The sequence below is a fragment of the Gossypium raimondii genome, chromosome 5, assembly GCF_025698545.1.
Source record: "Gossypium raimondii isolate GPD5lz chromosome 5, ASM2569854v1, whole genome shotgun sequence".
Classification (NCBI taxonomy): domain Eukaryota; kingdom Viridiplantae; phylum Streptophyta; class Magnoliopsida; order Malvales; family Malvaceae; genus Gossypium; species Gossypium raimondii.
In genome coordinates this window covers 13,071,565-13,088,894 of record NC_068569.1, presented here as the reverse complement: position 1 = coordinate 13,088,894, position 17,330 = coordinate 13,071,565, and the positions used below count along the sequence as shown (strand labels likewise).

Sequence of the window (17,330 nt, the reverse complement as noted above, 5' to 3'; positions counted from 1 at the left end):
AACACCATACAATTGTCACTATTTAATTTGTTTACCAAATAAAAATCTCATAATATAATATAATTAATTAATTAATTAATATCTTTTACTTAAATTTTAAGTAAATAATAATTATAATACAAGTGTATATATATTATTACACTTGTACCATCTTTTCACCATACATTTGTCTTAATTTTAATTTATTCCATAATAAAATAATATATAAATTACCAATTGAATAAATATTTATAATGATTATAATAATTACATACATATAATATATATATATTAATTAAAATCTTAGATTTTAAAGCTTTTATGTCGCCTCATTTCATATAAATGGCTTAATTGCCATTTTAGCCCTTTTCACTTTCTTTTAATCTATAATTAAACTTTCACTTCCATTGTAATTTAATCTTTTTTGCTAATTACTCATAATTAAGCCAAATTCACCTATCTAAAACCTAATTAAACACACAACTAGTCTCATAATTATTTCTAATAATTATTTTCGAACCCAATTTACTAAGACGGAGGCCCAATAACACACACTTTTCCGGTGCCCACGGATTTTGGGTCGTTACAAGTAGCATGTTTGGGCTGATGCTATAAATGAGGCAAAAAATGTGCTCAGAATGCATAAGTTACGGTAGAAACAATTTAGAGAGGCTAAGAAGGTTAGAGTTTCAAATATGAATAAACGTATTAGTGCTGTTATTTACTATGATGGTGAGGTTTGCCACACAAAGAATGGTGTTGTTTTTTTGTCGGAGAATAAGGTGCAACTGGTTTTTAACCAGAACATAGATTTGACAGAACTTCGTAAAAGAATTAGGCGTAAAATTTTTGGAACGATGCCAATGAAAGTTCTGTCTATTACGTATCGGTTTTATTCTTCTGTTGATCCGGTGACATATGACTCGTTCGACATAAAAGGTGCTCGTAGCTTGGAGGCAATGGTGCAGACTCATCTTGCTAGTAGAGCACCTTATATTGACTTATATGTACAATTTACATCGCCAAATGATGTACTTGTGACCAGTGTTCGAGATGTATACACGACCCCTGACCGACACTCGGTTAGCGGGTTACAAAACACGGAACAACCCATGTTTGGTAGCGGTGTGGAATGCACATCCCCTGCAAAACATTCTATCAGTGGATGGGACATGTACGTCGGTGGCTCGATGTTTGATGCTGGAAATACGTACTGGAGAACGACATCAAGTTCTAGTGGTTGGCAATCTACATCCAATTGGGGACGTTATGAAATGTCCAGAAGAAGGGATGATGTACTCCTTACGACATCCACCGGCAAGAGGACCTCGTACGCTGTAGATGATTGTGGGTTAGAAGATGACTCCGATGTGGATCCACCTCGAGAGCCCGGGCCCGATGGTGCAGAAGTTGGCTTATTTTCTGAACCGGAGCCTATTCCAACAGAACTTGATGATGCTGAAAGGAGTTCAGATGAAGAAGAAAATCTACGATTTAGAGCATACTCACCTCCAGCCCACATGCATAATGTCGATCTGTCTGCAGATGGTGCGTTAGAATTTCCAGATCTACCACACCGGTTGCGTGATCGTACAAGTTCGGGGCTTTGAAACAACATAGCATCAAAAACGGCGTTAACTACCACGTCGTTAAATCCAAATCTGATAAGTTTGAGGCGAAGTGTGCGGTGCAAGACGGCACATGTTCATGGAAAATCTATGCCTCGTTAAGAAAAAGGACAGGGTTGTGGGAGATTAAAAAGTACAAATGTCCACATACATGTGCTGCAGGTACAGTATTAACGGTTTCTGAATAATACTGTTATTATGTAATGTTGCATTATTTAATGTACTCTGTTTATAGGTGTTTCACAAGATCATCCCAAGATGGATTCAGCTATGTTAGCTAGCTTGATACTACCAAAGGTGAAGGTAGATCCCAGGACTTCAGTGCCGGTCTTAATTGCCAATATTCATAGCCAAATGGGGTACACGCCCTCTTACCGCAAGGCTTGGATAGCTAAGCAGAAGGCGTTGGAGAAGATGCATAGTGGGTGTGACGCTTCATATAATGAAATATGGCAGTGGTGTCAAGTGCCAGAGAGATACGTCTCAGGTGCCATCACAGAGTTTGAAACGGAACATGCGTACTACAACGGCCAATTGCTACGTGGATGCCAAGTGTTCAAACGCCTGTTTTGGACCTTTAAGCAATGCCGAGACGCATTTCAATACTTCGGTTGAATCATCATCCGGATCCGGGAATGTGTCTCTTAACCAGCCCATCTCGATCCGACCTCCGTCCATTTTCTCTTGAATAGCGCCCAAAAGCTTGTAGCACATCGCTCCCCAATCGCTAGATTGGACAGACTTGGTGACTGGTTACCCGTCCACCGGCAATCCCAATTGCAGACTGACATCTTCCAAAGTGATAGTGTACTCTCCACATGGAAGATGGAATGTGTGCGTCTCGGGTCTCCACCTCTCGATCAACGCACTGATAAGTTTCGGGTCCAACTTGCATCCTCGGCCTACCGTCGCCACGCGCCAAAAACCCGCTTCCCGCAGGTAGTTCTCTACCAACGGTGATGGAGGATCATGCATATTCCGGATATAGCATTCCAATATCCGATCTATAGACTTTTATAACAAATAATAAATTAATAATTATCTAAAAATGCATAGATAAAAAAATCTTAAATAATATTTAAAAATTAAATTTAACACTTACCATTTTCATTTGTTCGACGGATATGTGCTGCTTATCAAGACGAGTCAATTCTCCGGCCATTGCTTAAATCATACAAATTTTTACGATTTAAAAAAATTTAAAAAAATATTTTTTTTAAATTTATTTAAAAATAGGGATTTAAGAGAAATTTAAGAGGAAATTGAGAGCAAATTGAGATTAAATATGGATTTGAGAGAAATTTGGAAGGAATTTGAAAGTAAATTCAGATGAAATTGAGAGAAAATTGAGAAAATAATTGAGAGATGATTAGTTTGTGAAAAAAAATAAAGGGTGGGAGATATTTATAAATTTTCTTTGACCGTTGGGAGGGACAACGGTAAAAAAAAAGACGGTTGCACTGTTCACGCGCCAAAGAGTAACAACGGCTATAGACAACCGTGGGTACGTTTGTTTCGTAGAAAAGTGTTTTATGAACTGAATACACCGGGGCGTGTTGAATAAAAGTTAAAACAATGAAAGGCTTCTTTATTGTTTTATTAGTGTCAATTTTTTATTTTATTTTTAATTTGGCTTTCATATAACCATGAGAGTGCTAGGTGAAGAAGTCATGCATTCATGGGATTACGCGAATCTTTTGCTCTTGTTTATGGTTTAAATCTGAGATGGGTTTCTGTACATTTGATTTATGCTCATTTTAGTCCCTGCCTGCAATGTGTTTTATCTCACATCTACTCCTTGAGAACCTTGGGCGGTCTAATTCTTAATCCTTGACTCATCTCTATTCAGGTTTGTTTTAGTCCCTGTCTCTGTTTGGAGAATTTGACCCTTCTACTCCTTAATTTAGGTCTTTTAATTTCGTAAACTCGTGATTTATGATGCCTTGTTATAATTTCTCATGACATGCTACTATAAACATGTGAAAATTATTGATCATGACTCATTTATTATGTTCAAATTTTGTAATACGATTTTGTTTATTATTTTAATGTTGAAATGTCCTTCTCAAACATGAGTTATTATTAAATTAAAATTATGTGTCACAATTTAAAATTAAATTCATTTTATTTAAAAATAACACGTATTAAACGAGATACTTATTTCTAGACATTGTGAGGATACTAATGCTTTCCTCACACATAATCCATTCCTGAACTAGAATTTTTTATTATTTTCAAAGTGCATACTAAATAATTTTTTAAAAGAATTTGTAAAATTTCCTTTTACATCTCACCTAGCCAAAAAATCAATGACAACTCCTATTTTCTTAATAAAACTTAGTGAGTATATATATAATTAATGATACAATTAGAATATTGATTTGAACTAGATAATATAGTGTATATAATAGTTTATATTCTATACATCCGCTGTTTTCTCTCTGGTGGTCTAAAGATACACGTTGGAGTAGGGGACCAACCATGAGGACATGGTGCATGAGTTACAGGTGATGGAACTTGAAACGGACAGAACCATTGATTAGAAGATCTGTGAGATTTCAATCATAGGCAAAAGTTGTGTAGGAACGCATCATAGGATGGAGACCAATCAGGACCAGCCTGAACAAGGCATCATCGCCTATTCAGAAAAAAACATATGTTCCTTTGTTGTTTTTAAGGATGAAACAGAGAAACTTAAGATGCTCAGGAACGCGTCATGGTCGTTCATGAGAGGTCAAAAGGAGTAGATATTGGAGACATCTACTTTCTGTTTTACCAACCACAGGACCAAGGGAAATATGTTAAGAAATAGTCAGATGTTTCGTGGACTTGTTAAGAGAAAAGATGTTAAGAAAACCACAGATGATTGATTTTAAATATTAAAGACTACCGGTTTTTTTGGTGGCATTTCCTTTTTATTTCCTTTCAAAATACAAATTAAAAACGATAAAGAAGTCTAATTACAAAACCAACAACACCTTGGCCTTATTTTGCACCACCCTTTCAATACACAGACCATTACGAATCACATTGGCCTGGTAGCAGGGTATAAATGTCCGCCCAAACTGCGGTGAAAGATGTTCTTAGCCCAAGAGATAATACTGGCACGTGTAACGAGCCCGATCATGGTTTCTTGGGTTTCCCAAATTTAACTACGGTTGAAGAGACATATTGTCAAAGTTTTTTTTCTTTTGACGCAAAGTTTGCTGCACTTCAAGCTTATCACTCTGTTACCCTTGTCCCGTTTTTAAGAAGCCATTTTCTGTTTATAACTCACCCCCTGATGCCTTAGCAGGAATAAATCACTATCACATATATACCACGACTCTGAATCTAGACATAGGATGTGAGATCAACACTCATTATATAAAAAAAGTATTAATATAATTAAATTAAATTATAAGTAAAATGATAAATCATTTGTATTCAAAATTTTTAGTTAATCTCTCTTTCAGATGTGAGTTTTAAACAATTTTCTCCTTCATCATTGATTCCTTATTAAAAAATGAGAAACTTATCTAAACTCCAAAATTAAGAATCTGGTTTTAAAAAAAAGATTTTTTTGTTTTAATTTTTAAAATTATATTTATTCTTTGGAAAATGCAAAACACAATTAATAAATAAAAATTATTTTCAATAATGAAAACATATTTAGTATGTTTTATGATTCCTACATTTATTTGGTTTTGAATTAAGGTAAACTGATTACTGGCTATTTTGTCAAGTTTTAGGGGTGTTCAAACTTTAGTTAAAATTAAATTAATTGACTGAATCTATCTAATTCAGTTAATCGATCGGTGATTGAACTTAGTTCGGTCGGAGATTGATTAATAATTTTGTTGGAGATCAATCCGATTAAGCAACAAGTAAAAAAAATAGCAGAATAAATTGAAAAATTGAACACACAAATTTAACATGGAAAAACCCCTCAAAAGAAGATAAAAAACCACATGCAAAGATAATTTTATTATAATGAGAAAAGAACGAAGAGTACAAAAGATGAAGATAAAATTAAACCCTGAAAACCTGAAAACAAAGGATCCTCAAAACGTAAACACAAAATTCTCTAAATGTGTTATGAGTTCTAATCTCTAATGGTTGTATTTTCTAATGTTGTAAAATAGCCTATTTATAGGCTAAATTCATAGGTCAAATAATAATAAAATAATCTAGACTAATTAGAGTTTGATTGAAACAAATAAACAGAGTTTAACTGAATGATTATTTCTCAAATTTGACTAAAATAAAGCCATACTCAACAGATTTTTGGAATTTCGATTATTGGTTAATTCGGTTCAAATCGTAATTAATTAAACTTTAAAAATAATATCATGTGTTAATTTCAAGACTTATGTAGTATTTTTAATTATGTAGTGTTTCAAGACATAAAATTTCAGTTAATTCGGTTAATTTTCAAGACAAAAACATATGTTTTAGTTAATTTTAATATATTTTTTGATATGTTTTATACTTGTTTTAACCAAAAGAAAATTATATAAATTTCGATTAATTCGGTTAACCGATCGAATTAATCGAAATATTTCAAATCAACTAAATTTTTTGAAAAAAAATTGATTTAATTGACAATTAAAAGATTATACAATTCGATTAGTTCGATTAATAATAGTTTGATTTAATTAATAACTGAATCGACCGTTTAAACACCCTTAATTAAGATTACCCATATAGCAAATGGTGGATGGAATGATGAAGCTCCCACCCAATCAACATGTTTTTGATGTTTCGCCTTATTCTGTCTCTAATATTTTATTAGCTAAGTGTATTGATTTTCTCACTTGTATGGGGTAATGATTTAGTATCAGTTAAATTTTACTAAACACTTTTAAGTAAACTGTTAATAGAATCAATTGGTTAAACCATTTAATAAAATTAGTTGATTACAATCTACAATCAACCAATTATCAAACAGAGCAATATCTTTTATGAAATATAGAAATAAATTATTATTAAAGACAAGTAATTTAAAGGTATAAAGGAATAAATATAAAATTTGATAACAAATGCGCTGAAAGGGCGTGTGGTTGATAACGACAAATGAATAGAGCGGCTCACGCCCTTGCAATCTCATGCTGATTGCTCAATTTGGAATTCAATTCCAGACAATTTAGGCTTAGAGTTGTATTTCTACTCGTACCCGTAACACTTAATACAATATTATCATCTCTGCGACCTCTCTTCTTTCTTATTTTTTTGCAACTCATTTCCCTCTTTTTATCTTCCATCTCTTTAAACTTATTTCATTTTCATCCATAAAAATCCCACTTTAAACAAGTTTTCGATAAAAAAATAGTCGAAATTGAGAGTGAGGAGGAAATATACCTCAATTCTGAAAATAACTAATTAAGTGATCATACCAAATTGAAGAAGTAGATAACCCATGAATTCTGATTGCTTTAATCCCCACAAACACAACAATTGCTTTCAATCTTGCCCAAAAAGAATTTATAAACTAATTCATACCCATTTTTAATTTCTTCAAGATTTATTAAGTGATCAACTTACTGGGGAAAGAATAAGAATAATCTCCATTCTTGGTAGGATGATATCAGTTTGGTTAATTTTTGAATTTTCGATTCATTTATTAGTTCTTTTAATGAATTTTGATTTTGATTGTATAGATTTATTTTAATAAAATTTTATTTTGATTTCCTTAATCTTTATTAATAAAAAGTATCGGAATGTTTAATAATGAATAATGATCATTACTTTGTTTTAGTACAATTAATTTATCTTCTTTCTTCATTTTGTGGTCTATGAATTTTTTTAAAATTAGTGGTTATGACTTTTAACATATTTTTAAAGTTCGAACTCAAGTTTTATCTGCACCCAATATTTATTGGTACGATATTATTTTTATTAGAAAAAATAGATATTTAAATAACTTTTCTTTTTGAATTTTACTATTACAAATAATATATATTTCTGAGCTAAACTAATACAAAATCATAATGGACGAATAATTGAAAAGAAATTATATGATATATGTACATTATGGGGCTAAAGATTTATATATTGCAATTAAGCATGATGAAATTTAAACTTGCAACAAAAACCTTGGTCTAATATATATAGATATTTATTTTATTATATCTACTCCTAATTATTTATAATAGTGTTTAGATTTATATTAAACAGTAATAAGAAATTAGTACCAAAAAGTAATTTATTTAGAAAATAAAATGGGAGATGGGTAGTAATGTTGATAAGTTTGTTTTAGGTTATCACCAGATTAAATTTAAGAAGGATTCATCATTGTTAGACAATAACTTTTCCCCAAACATCTTTCTTATTCACTAACAACACTCTACATTTACCATGTATAGATGCCAAGTTTTTGAAATTTTATTAATAAAAACCCTAAAGAAAGGAAAGAAATCAGAAATCAAACTTCCATGTAAGGCTGCTGAAAAAGAATCTAACCCCTTTTCAAATAAAAGTTGTGTGCTTTTTTCATTTCAGTTTTATAAAGAAACAAAAAATATATATATTCTTGACCAGAAGCCAAAAGGGTTTAAGGGTCCACCACACCCACACGCTTTCCTCGACGACCTTGGCATGGAAGGCCTTAGGCCTACACATAAAAATAAGGGTCTTTCTCAGTATCTATAGAAAAAGCCAAATTTGTTTGTTAGCGGCCTATTTAATTCATTCAATTTCGATTCTCCTTCTCATTTGCATGGCACTGTCACTTTCGCTGCTTACTTAGCTGCCACTGCTTCTGGGTATCCAATATCAATTCTCCTCTCTCCACTCCCATACGCTTCTTTTCTCACTACTCCTTAAAAGGCCTTAATCTTTGTCTGCCTGCTCTTGTTTTCATCGTTTCTTTATTTCTGTGCTCAAACAATTATACCCATTCTTGCTTTGACTTTCTTTTTTCTTTTTCAATTATTGGCTTGGTTTTTTTTTTTTATAGTGAAAGTGAAGGCTTTGTTTGTTCTTATTGAAAGTAATCATGGCGGAGGAGGAGGAGGATTGTTGGGATGCTGGGAAAATGTGAGCTCTTCTTTTTTCTTTTCTTTTTGCTCAAGGGTGTCCTTGGCATTGTCATGATTGTGGGTTTTTATGCTTTTTCGATTTTTTTTTTCTGCTTGTGTTTTGTTTTATCAATTATATTTTGAAGTTATGTTTGTTTGATTTGAGGGGACAAAGGCTGGACCTTTATTTGCACGATTACTTGGTGAAGAAGAATATGCATGAGACTGCTGCACTATTCAGAGAAGAGGCCGGCATATCTAACCGACCAGTTGGTATGAGCTCTCTCTCTCTCTCTCTCTCTCTCTCTTTCATTCGTAATTTTCTTCAATTTTCCTTCTGCTTTTTTTAATCATATAAATTTATCTCCTGATGACTGATTCTACAGTTTTTAGTAGATAATTCTCGATGTTGAAATGCTTAGCATATATTTTTTATTTCACATATGAAATATCTTGAAGGTTATATGATTAAGCTCACATCCATATGTAGATCAATATCAATGTACCTTTATGTTTCTGTTATCTGTCTGCAAGAACAAAGATTAATCAATCAATTGGTCTAATTCTTCTAAATGGGTGTTCTGTTTCTTCTTTATGCGAGGTTTATTCTGAATTTTATCATTAATGCATAAAAACATCAGGAGTTTCCTCTTACCCTTTTTATGTTTTTGAGTTTATTTTAAAATTTAACATTTGCTTTATAAATGGTGTGATTTGTTGATCGGAGAAGAGGGGTCATGTTTTCAGTGATTGATTCTCCCGAAGGGTTCCTACAAGAATGGTGGTCCCTATTTTATGAAATTTTTGCCGCTAGGCAAACAAAGCTTCAAGGGGAGGCAGAAAGTACCTCTGCTAAGGTGACTATTTGTGGAATTTGAGATTATGTTGAGCTCTAGTTTTATTGCAACCTCATGAACTTATGTGCATTTTGTTCATATCTCAGTCTGAAATAAAGGAAGATCAATCACAAAGTTTTGGTCCAATGTTTCTGCCACAATTGATGATAAATCAGCAAATGGCTCGACAGGTTCCTATTCCGAGATATTTTGATTCCAGTCTGCAGTTACTTGAAACTAATCAACTGAGGCTCCCAAACTCATTTGTAGCCAGTTCAAGGTAATCTATATTTGTGTTTTATTGAACTAAAGGTTCTTGTAATTGACAAACAATTCGTATTCTCTTTGGTTTCTTTATGTCCCTTCCACCAAAACAAAACATAGCATGAAAACTGAGATTTTTAATAGATTAAGTGTTTCACCCATTTGATACATATTGCGAGATTCACCGCAATTTGAAACTAAGAAACTTTAGACCATTGGTAAAAAGTATGAATTGAAGTAATAGAGAAAGTTTGTATGATTATTCATTCCGGTAAATGGTATTTTGCTTCAATAGTAAATGGATGGTTTCTCATATCTTCTTTTTTCTCTTAACAATTTTTCATGTATCAGCCTTCTGCAACAACCAATAAATCTTGCTCAGCATCAAGCTAAGAGGGTAGGTTCTAAATTATTTACTTTGTTAACAAGACCAGTGAATTGTTGCTAATTTCTCTAAATGTTAAAAGCATTTTCATTTTACAGGAACAAAGTCAAGGCACTAACTTGGGGAGTAACATTCTTATAAATTCAAACACCCCCAATAAGGCACTAGAAGGCAAACTTCCAGTAACTTGGCCTCATGCTGCAGGTTAGCTTGGCCTTTTTTCTGATTTGAGTTCAGGCTGAAAAATCTGATCCGCTCAGATGATCTTTGCAGTTTTTACTTATGTGAACTCATCCAAGACGGGATGAATTATGTATATCTGCTTTATTTTGACAAGCCTGAGATGCACACAGCATTGGCCTTGGTTTACTTTATTTTATTGGCAATGTAATTATATATGCTAGATATGTCAAACCTGTGTTCTTTATCTTTTCAGGGTTGAATGAATCAATTGACCCAGCACCACTGAGTGGATGGGCTTTGGATGTAAGTGGCATGTTAATTAATATTTGTTGGAGTCTTGCAAGCACCAATCTTTTATTCTTTTTGGTATCATAGATTAAGTCCTGCCAAGTGTAAAATAGAAGTGTGCTTAAAGTTCCACTAGCAGTTCTGTAGTTGAGCTAGCTTACCTGTTTTGGGATATAATTGAAATTTACTCTTTCAGGCACTAAACTATCAGCAACCATTTCAGATTTTGAAATGTCAACCAGAGAAATCAGATAAGGGGCTGTCACTTATGCCTAGAAACCTGACACCTACTTTTCCTGGAAGCTCTGGCAAATTCAGTTATCAAAATCTGATACTTCCTAAGCCAGAAATAATTGAGAATAACAGACCGGTCAGTTAAAGCAGTGACAAACAAACCTTTTGAGCAGTTTATTCTTTGAAGCTTACCATTATAGTCATTTTACTTTCTGTAAGATAGGATGTATTCTACATTCCTCTGTAAGATGTTATGACCCATTACGATATGTGTGCTAATATTCTCAAAATCAACCTCTACGTTAAAAACCATGATAGTCATGAATTAAAAGGGATCTTCAGTAGTAATTGCATGCAACTTCAAACTTTTATGATTGTGTTTATTGGTTTAACTTGTTAGAAGCTCTTTGACCCTGGAAAAAGAAAAGATCATGATTCTTTTCTTCATTAGTGACTGATTGGTGATTGGTGATGAACCAGATGAATACCCAAACCGTGCAAACAGAAGAACATCAAAACCAATATAATCTTTTGCAGCAACTGCAGGTAGTATGCAAGTAATTCTTAAGGAAAACTAGTACTGATGCTGATGTTAAACGTTAATGCTAATGCTTCCTCCATCTTGGTTGAAAATCCTGGTAAAGCATATGTCTATGTGTGTTATAGTACGATATCTTCTTATAATTATATTTTCTTTGATCAGACTGGCAGAAAGAAAAAGAAATTATCAAACTCGCTAACAGCAGATCAGAAATTGGTATGTCATAATACTTGGGAAAGCTTTGATGGCGTTTCCTCTGTCATTGACCTGTGACATACATAGTGATTTATTCCATGTCAATGGACAATGTCATCATATTGCTTGATCTATACTTCCTGTATGATCTTTTTTGCTTTTATTTGCATCATAATTGTTGCCTGCTTCATGGGATGTTCATCTGCAGGGTTATATCAAAGATGAGGAGAATAAACCTGTTGATGACACTGTTGATTCTTTTCTGTCCCATGATCATGATGATGTTGATAACACAAGCACTCCTTTCACAAATTTAAGGAGTCGTTCTAACAGATCTAATAAAAGTGAACATAAAGGTAATCCGTAATTCTGTTAGGACTAACAGAGAAATTATTTCCAGCTCTCCTTAGGTACCGATGCAATGGAAATAGAAGACTTTGTAATGGTTAATCTTTTCCAGCCTCTGCAGTTTGCTCTCCTTTAACTTTGTTATATTGCTGAAAAATTGTTAAATAGCATGGGATGACTATATTTGGTTGTAGCCTTTGATCAGGTTGGAAAATGAAAGCTTTCTCTGATGTCCGCCACCAAACTTGGTGTAGATTGTGTGTGTGTGTATTTTGTGATTCTTCGTAAAAGATAATAATATGAAATTCTGTCACAAAGATGCACTTGTGGCAGTATAACGCTAGAGATATTACTGAAACAACTGTAATAAAATGATATGTCATGACTGGTGTAGGCTTCACGTTTGAAGAGGTTAGTTGCCTTCACTCATGCAAAAGCAAAGTCTTGAGCTGCCATTTTTCATCAGATGGGAAGTTACTAGCTAGTGCTGGGCATGAAAAGAAGGTGGTATTAAGCTGGAATGCAGCTTTTTGTTCGCATAATTATTTATGTAAGCTTAGTTCTGATGACAGTTTTCTTCTGGCAGGTCTTGATATGGAATATGGAAACTCTCGATTTTGTCAGAACTGCGGAGGGCCATTCCCTTCTCATTACTGATGTTCGTTTTAGACCAAGTTCAACCATATTTGCAACATCGTCTTTTGACAAGACTGTCCAACTATGGGATTCTGCCAAAGTAACAATTTTCCTTTGGAACTTTTTCAGATATTCATTTAGTATTACCTAAATTTCTCCGTGGTTGTTCAGAATGCAGATAGGCTATTGTATCATTAATGTCCTCTGCAGGGCTCTTTTTGTTGCATAGATGGGCAGACTAGTACACAGCACTTATTTTCTTTTTGACAATATGTCTTCATTTCTTTGCATTGCAGCCAAGCAAATCACTTTTCAAGCTTGTGGGGCATGCTGAACAGGTTTTGTCATTAGATTTCCATCCTAGAAAGACGGATCTCCTTTGTTCCTGTGATAGTAATAATGAGATGCGATTATGGAATATCAACCAACGTTCTTGTGTGCATGTCTCTAAGGTCGGATTCTGTTCCTTATATCTATTAGAATTTCTCAAAAACATCATAGTTTACTAATAATTTAGATTGCCAATACCCATTTGTAGTAGTGGTTGAGGCTCCCCTGTTGACATCCCAAAAACCAGGTTCAAATCTTGGTATTGACATCCCTTCCCCTATACTGTAATTGTACCAAAAGAAATTTCATTAACTTAGATTGGAAATGTTATTTTTCGTAGTTTCTCCAGAACTTTTGTTAGATTGTGAATTTTGGAGATGCTTCCATCTCTAGTAGTCTTTCTTGTCAATGCATTGCTGCTCAGCATACTTCTTGAACGACAGTTTATGCTTAACAAACATTGAAATGGTTAAAATTGACATTTTCAGAATCTCTAGTTTTACATCCTTGTGGTTTTCTACAAAATGAATTGTGTTGAAAGGAAGTCCAGCATCGAATTATTCTTTTTGTCTGGCATGACTCTTTTAATGATAGCCTTGCATCTGGTCTTACTCCATCAGAATTCTATGCTGTCTAACAAATCCTTACTGATGCTTATCTCAATTTCCTTATGAGGTGACTGCAGTCAGCTACTAAACAAGTCCGGTTCCAGCCTCGACCAGGAAAGTTGATTGCAACTGCTTCGGGAAATGTTGTGAATGTAATTGACGCTGAAACTAACAAGCCCCTATCCTGTTTGAAGGTTGATTCACTTTCTATGTAATTATAACTTGCATGCTTCTAAGTCCATTTATCTCCTTGCCTATCTGAACGAATGTTATATTCTTTCAGGGGCATAACAAAGAGGTTCTTTCAATTTGCTGGGATCCTAGTGGCAAGTATTTTGCCTCCATCAGTGAAGACAGTGCACGAATGTGGTCAGTCTCTGGCGGAGAATGCTTGCATGAATTGCGGTCAACAGGCAACAAGTTCCAGTCCTGCACATTTCATCCAGGGTACTCACAACTCTTGGTCATTGGTGGTTACCAGGTAAAGACAATTATACAGAATATTATAGCAAATACTGTTTGTTTCTCATAAGTTTGCAACTACATCACTAGTTAGCTTGTAAGAGGGTTTTAGACACATGTTATCATGTCTTCATGTGTCGACATATACATAAGAATGTAAAGTGAACCTCTTGTGGAGGAAGGGGTGTTAAGAAAAATATAAGAATAACATTAGTTGTTACGTGGAAAACACAAGGTTGGCTAAGTCCAATAGGCTGAAGTTGTCTTGGCCCCATCTACACACTTTTTGTCATCCTTTTGCAATCTTAACAACTAATACATCATTGTTTCTCTTTATTAATATTATTGTTTTTTATCAACAGTGTCTGGAATTATGGAATCCAGTTGAGAGCAATAAAACATGGACAGTTGAAGCACACAGGGGACTAATTTCTTCGCTGGCAGATTGTTTACAGACTGAAATGGTTGCCTCCGCAAGTCATGATCAGTGCGTTAAGATATGGAAGTGAAATATCCTTCTCCATGCATCTGCTTGTTTGTACATACAGAGCAATTTCAAAATGGAGCTAATGGCAACTGCAGGTAAGGTGAACAGTCAAGAAAAAGTACCAGGGCTGAAGATGCGCCCTTTTTTGTGGCAATTTTGAAAGTATAGATAGACATCTTAACTACAGGCTAAATAATTTACAACCAAAGGTAGAGAAAAAATGAAATACAACTGCAGTATAAAATGACGGGCTTTTCCCCCCCGATGTTCTTGATGGCTGCACTTTTGGACTCGGATGATTTTTCTTATTTAACCATTATATCAAATCAAATAGACCTTCAATTCCCTATTAAATCGATTTGATATCATGACATATGTCTACAATTTGCAGCAATACAGCCATGTTGATACACCAGTTAGGCTGTTAGGGTTTCAACTGCACATGCTCTTTGCCTCATTTTTTTTAACTGCTTCAGTAAGTGAGTTTCTACTTTGTTTCATTGCTCTTAAAAGGGCTAAATTTTGCATTGCTATAAGCTTCAGCAATGCTTGAGCAGGAACCTTTAATGGTTTGAGTTCCTGCGAATAAATCTGGACAGCTAATCTCAGTAGTTTATATTTACAAGTTTTTAAGGTTCTTAATAGCATTAGCAGTCCACATAACTTGCACCTTGAAAGTGTTTAAGAGATTTAAGAGTTTGCTTAACACAAGAGACAATATGAAAATGGAAAGTGCAGTCTTTGGAACTCAAACTAACAGCAATTGAAACAGATTTTAAAATTTTGGGGGTCAATTCAGTTCTCAAATATAAATTGTGATAAGCTCAGCAGAAGCTATTAAGGCAGAGAATAAAGCAAATTGCCACTTACTCTTATTTTTAAGGAATTGATCTAGACATGCTAATGGTGGCTATGCTTCAGCTAATGGCTTCTGGTTTTACCATTGAACAGAGTCTGCGATGCCAATCTTCCAGTTTAGCTTGGCTCATGTTAGATAAACCTGACAGTACACTAAGCTCGATAAATTGATAGTCAAGGGGCTGGAACTCACAATAGTATGTCATTTCCAAGCAATCAATATAATGAATGTCGGCTAGCATCAGGATAAATGGCAAGTGCTCAAGTAATTGAGTTTGACATACATTATTGAACGTATGGAACTAAAATTGAATCTTTCTAATTGAAGCTCAGAAAGCCAGAGTAACATTCATTGGAAACAAATTTTCAATTAGAATCAACAAAAGAGCTGCTTGTTTCTTGTAGTGGGTTAACTTACACTACCGAAGCCTTGCGTAAATCTACATTCCCAGAAAAACACGAGGAGAAAAGATGAAGCACGCTTCCAAGGCCATCACTTCCACAACTCTTCCATGGGGATTCCTCGTTCTTGAGCAATCTCCCGGAACTGTTTCATTTTCTGCACAGCAACAACTGTAGCTCTGGCATTGTTAAGGGCATTTTTACTTCCAAGTTGTTTGCCCAAAGCATTCTCCACACCTGCCATTTCAAGAACTATTCGCACAGCACCACCTGCAATCACTCCAGTACCAGGTGCGGCAGGTCTAAGCATCACCTTAGCTGCCCCATAGTCACCCTCGGATCTGCCAGCCATTTTCCAGTGACATTAATTGAATGCATATTGGAATCCCTCCTTTACCATAATATTAAGCTTATTGGAGTCAGCTCCTAGTGAATTATATACATGTCCTACTGAGTGATCTGAAATAGGGATGATAAGTTTTTTCCACATGAAATCTTTTGTTTACATTTCAATATTAGGAAAGCAAATAATCCATCAAGTCTTAGATGGCTCAATAGATATTAAAACAGTTACAGCATCATCATCAGATATATTTGCTACATTTAAGCCCCCAATTAGTGCCTTTCAGGTTCTACAGAGAACTTGACCAAATTGCATATAATCCATGGACAAGGAACCAAAAGGCCAGGTTAAAGAACAACAAGATTAAACTGAAAAGCACTATTAAACTATCCTATTAATGAGCAACAAATACTCAAGGAACCTCAATTAAACATAAAGAAATCCTTTTTATACCCCCAAGAAAAAAAAAGTTCTCTCTTTCACTATAACAACCCCAAAGAGAAAGACCCATTGCATCAGTTAAAAAGAAAAATTACACAACATTCCCAAGCAAGAACTAAACTTCCTTACCGGTGTGGGAAAGTCAAATACTTTGTCATAGGTATAGTAATGAGATTCCTCCGAGCATTCACAGCCGATTTCTGAACGGCAGCAATGACTTCCTTAGCTTTCCCAACTCCAACCCCAACTTGCCCTTGCTTATCACCAACCACAACAATGGCCCTGAAATGAAGTTGTTTCCCACCTTTAACCACTTTAGTCACTCTTCTAACTTGAACCACTCTTTCCTCAAATCCATCCCTCACCTTTTCTTTCGTAACTTTCCCAAATGCACTCGTTTTCTTCACTTTAGAGTCCATTACATAAACATCGTTGCCTAGAACGGAGACCCCACTGTAGGCTGGGCCGTAGAGCTCCTCATAGGCAGCGGCGACTTCGTCCTCGGTTTCCTCGGGGCCATCGTCGAAAGCAGGTGGAGGGATGAACCCTTCTGGGGGTGTTGGCGGGTCAAAGGCGACAGCTTCGTCTTCGGGGTTGAGGTCGTCGGAAAAGGAGATTTCGATGTCTGAGGCTTTGGCTTGGGGAGTGAGGGAAAAGGAGCGGAATGAGCGGGAAAGAGAAAAGGGTCTGGTGGAGTCGGGGAAGAGGAAGGAAATGGAAGGAATTGGAGCTCGATGGGAGAGGGAAGACAGTGCTGGGACTGCTGCAGCTGCTGAGGTTATCGCCATGGATAAAAGTGATGAAAAAGTGTGAATAGGAAAGCGAGGGAGTCTTATCCCCTAACGAACAACCGTGTTTAATGTAGCGCACATTTTCAATTTGGT

General features: G+C 35.0%; 2 protein-coding genes across 8 annotated transcripts; one reads left to right on the top strand and one right to left on the bottom strand.

The window, feature by feature from the left end:
- The first annotated feature begins 8,370 nt into the window (after positions 1-8,370).
- LOC105769365 (transcriptional corepressor LEUNIG_HOMOLOG) lies at positions 8,371-14,756 on the top strand. Of its 3 annotated transcripts, none has more exons than XM_012589950.2 (17): positions 8,371-8,624; positions 8,781-8,878; positions 9,353-9,462; positions 9,549-9,721; positions 10,057-10,102; positions 10,189-10,294; positions 10,527-10,576; positions 10,758-10,931; positions 11,276-11,341; positions 11,499-11,552; positions 11,740-11,887; positions 12,274-12,383; positions 12,466-12,615; positions 12,812-12,967; positions 13,531-13,647; positions 13,737-13,934; positions 14,278-14,756. In XM_012589950.2, the coding sequence occupies exons 1-17, from the start codon at positions 8,584-8,586 to the stop codon at positions 14,422-14,424; spliced, it is 1,944 nt and encodes a 647-aa protein (XP_012445404.1). In that variant the 5' UTR covers positions 8,371-8,583; the 3' UTR covers positions 14,425-14,756. The 3 variants fall into 3 exon arrangements, with proteins under 3 accessions (XP_012445404.1, XP_012445406.1, XP_012445411.1); XM_012589957.2 differs by having other exon boundaries at positions 8,584-8,624; positions 9,336-9,462; XM_012589952.2 differs by lacking the exon at positions 11,276-11,341 and having other exon boundaries at positions 8,372-8,624.
- On the bottom strand, positions 13,272-17,320 carry LOC105769367 (30S ribosomal protein S5, chloroplastic). 5 transcript variants are annotated; one of them, XR_008196102.1, is made up of 4 exons: positions 16,576-17,320; positions 15,679-16,003; positions 15,273-15,402; positions 13,272-14,443 (listed from the first exon to the last, which is right to left on the bottom strand). XR_008196102.1 is itself a non-coding variant. In XM_012589960.2 (2 exons), the coding sequence occupies exons 1-2, from the start codon at positions 17,232-17,234 to the stop codon at positions 15,754-15,756; spliced, it is 909 nt and encodes a 302-aa protein (XP_012445414.1). In that variant the 5' UTR covers positions 17,235-17,320; the 3' UTR covers positions 15,483-15,753. The 5 variants fall into 5 exon arrangements, 1 of the variants encoding a protein (XP_012445414.1); XR_008196103.1 differs by having other exon boundaries at positions 13,272-13,882; XR_008196101.1 differs by lacking the exon at positions 13,272-14,443 and having other exon boundaries at positions 15,123-15,413.
- Between the last annotated feature and the right edge of the window lie 10 nt (positions 17,321-17,330).

Coding starts and splice junctions, on each gene's coding strand:
- LOC105769365 (XM_012589950.2), top strand. CDS start 8,584: ATGGCGGAGGAGGAGGAGGATTGTTGGGATGCTGGGAAAAT. Junction 8,625..8,780: donor TGTTGGGATGCTGGGAAAAT/GTGAGCTCTTCT, acceptor GAGGGGACAAAG/GCTGGACCTTTATTTGCACG. Junction 9,463..9,548: donor CAGAAAGTACCTCTGCTAAG/GTGACTATTTGT, acceptor TTCATATCTCAG/TCTGAAATAAAGGAAGATCA.
- LOC105769367 (XM_012589960.2), bottom strand. CDS start 17,234: ATGGCGATAACCTCAGCAGCTGCAGCAGTCCCAGCACTGTCTTCCCTC. Junction 16,004..16,575: donor TATTTGACTTTCCCACACCG/GTAAGGAAGTTT, acceptor AATGGCTGGCAG/ATCCGAGGGTGACTATGGGG.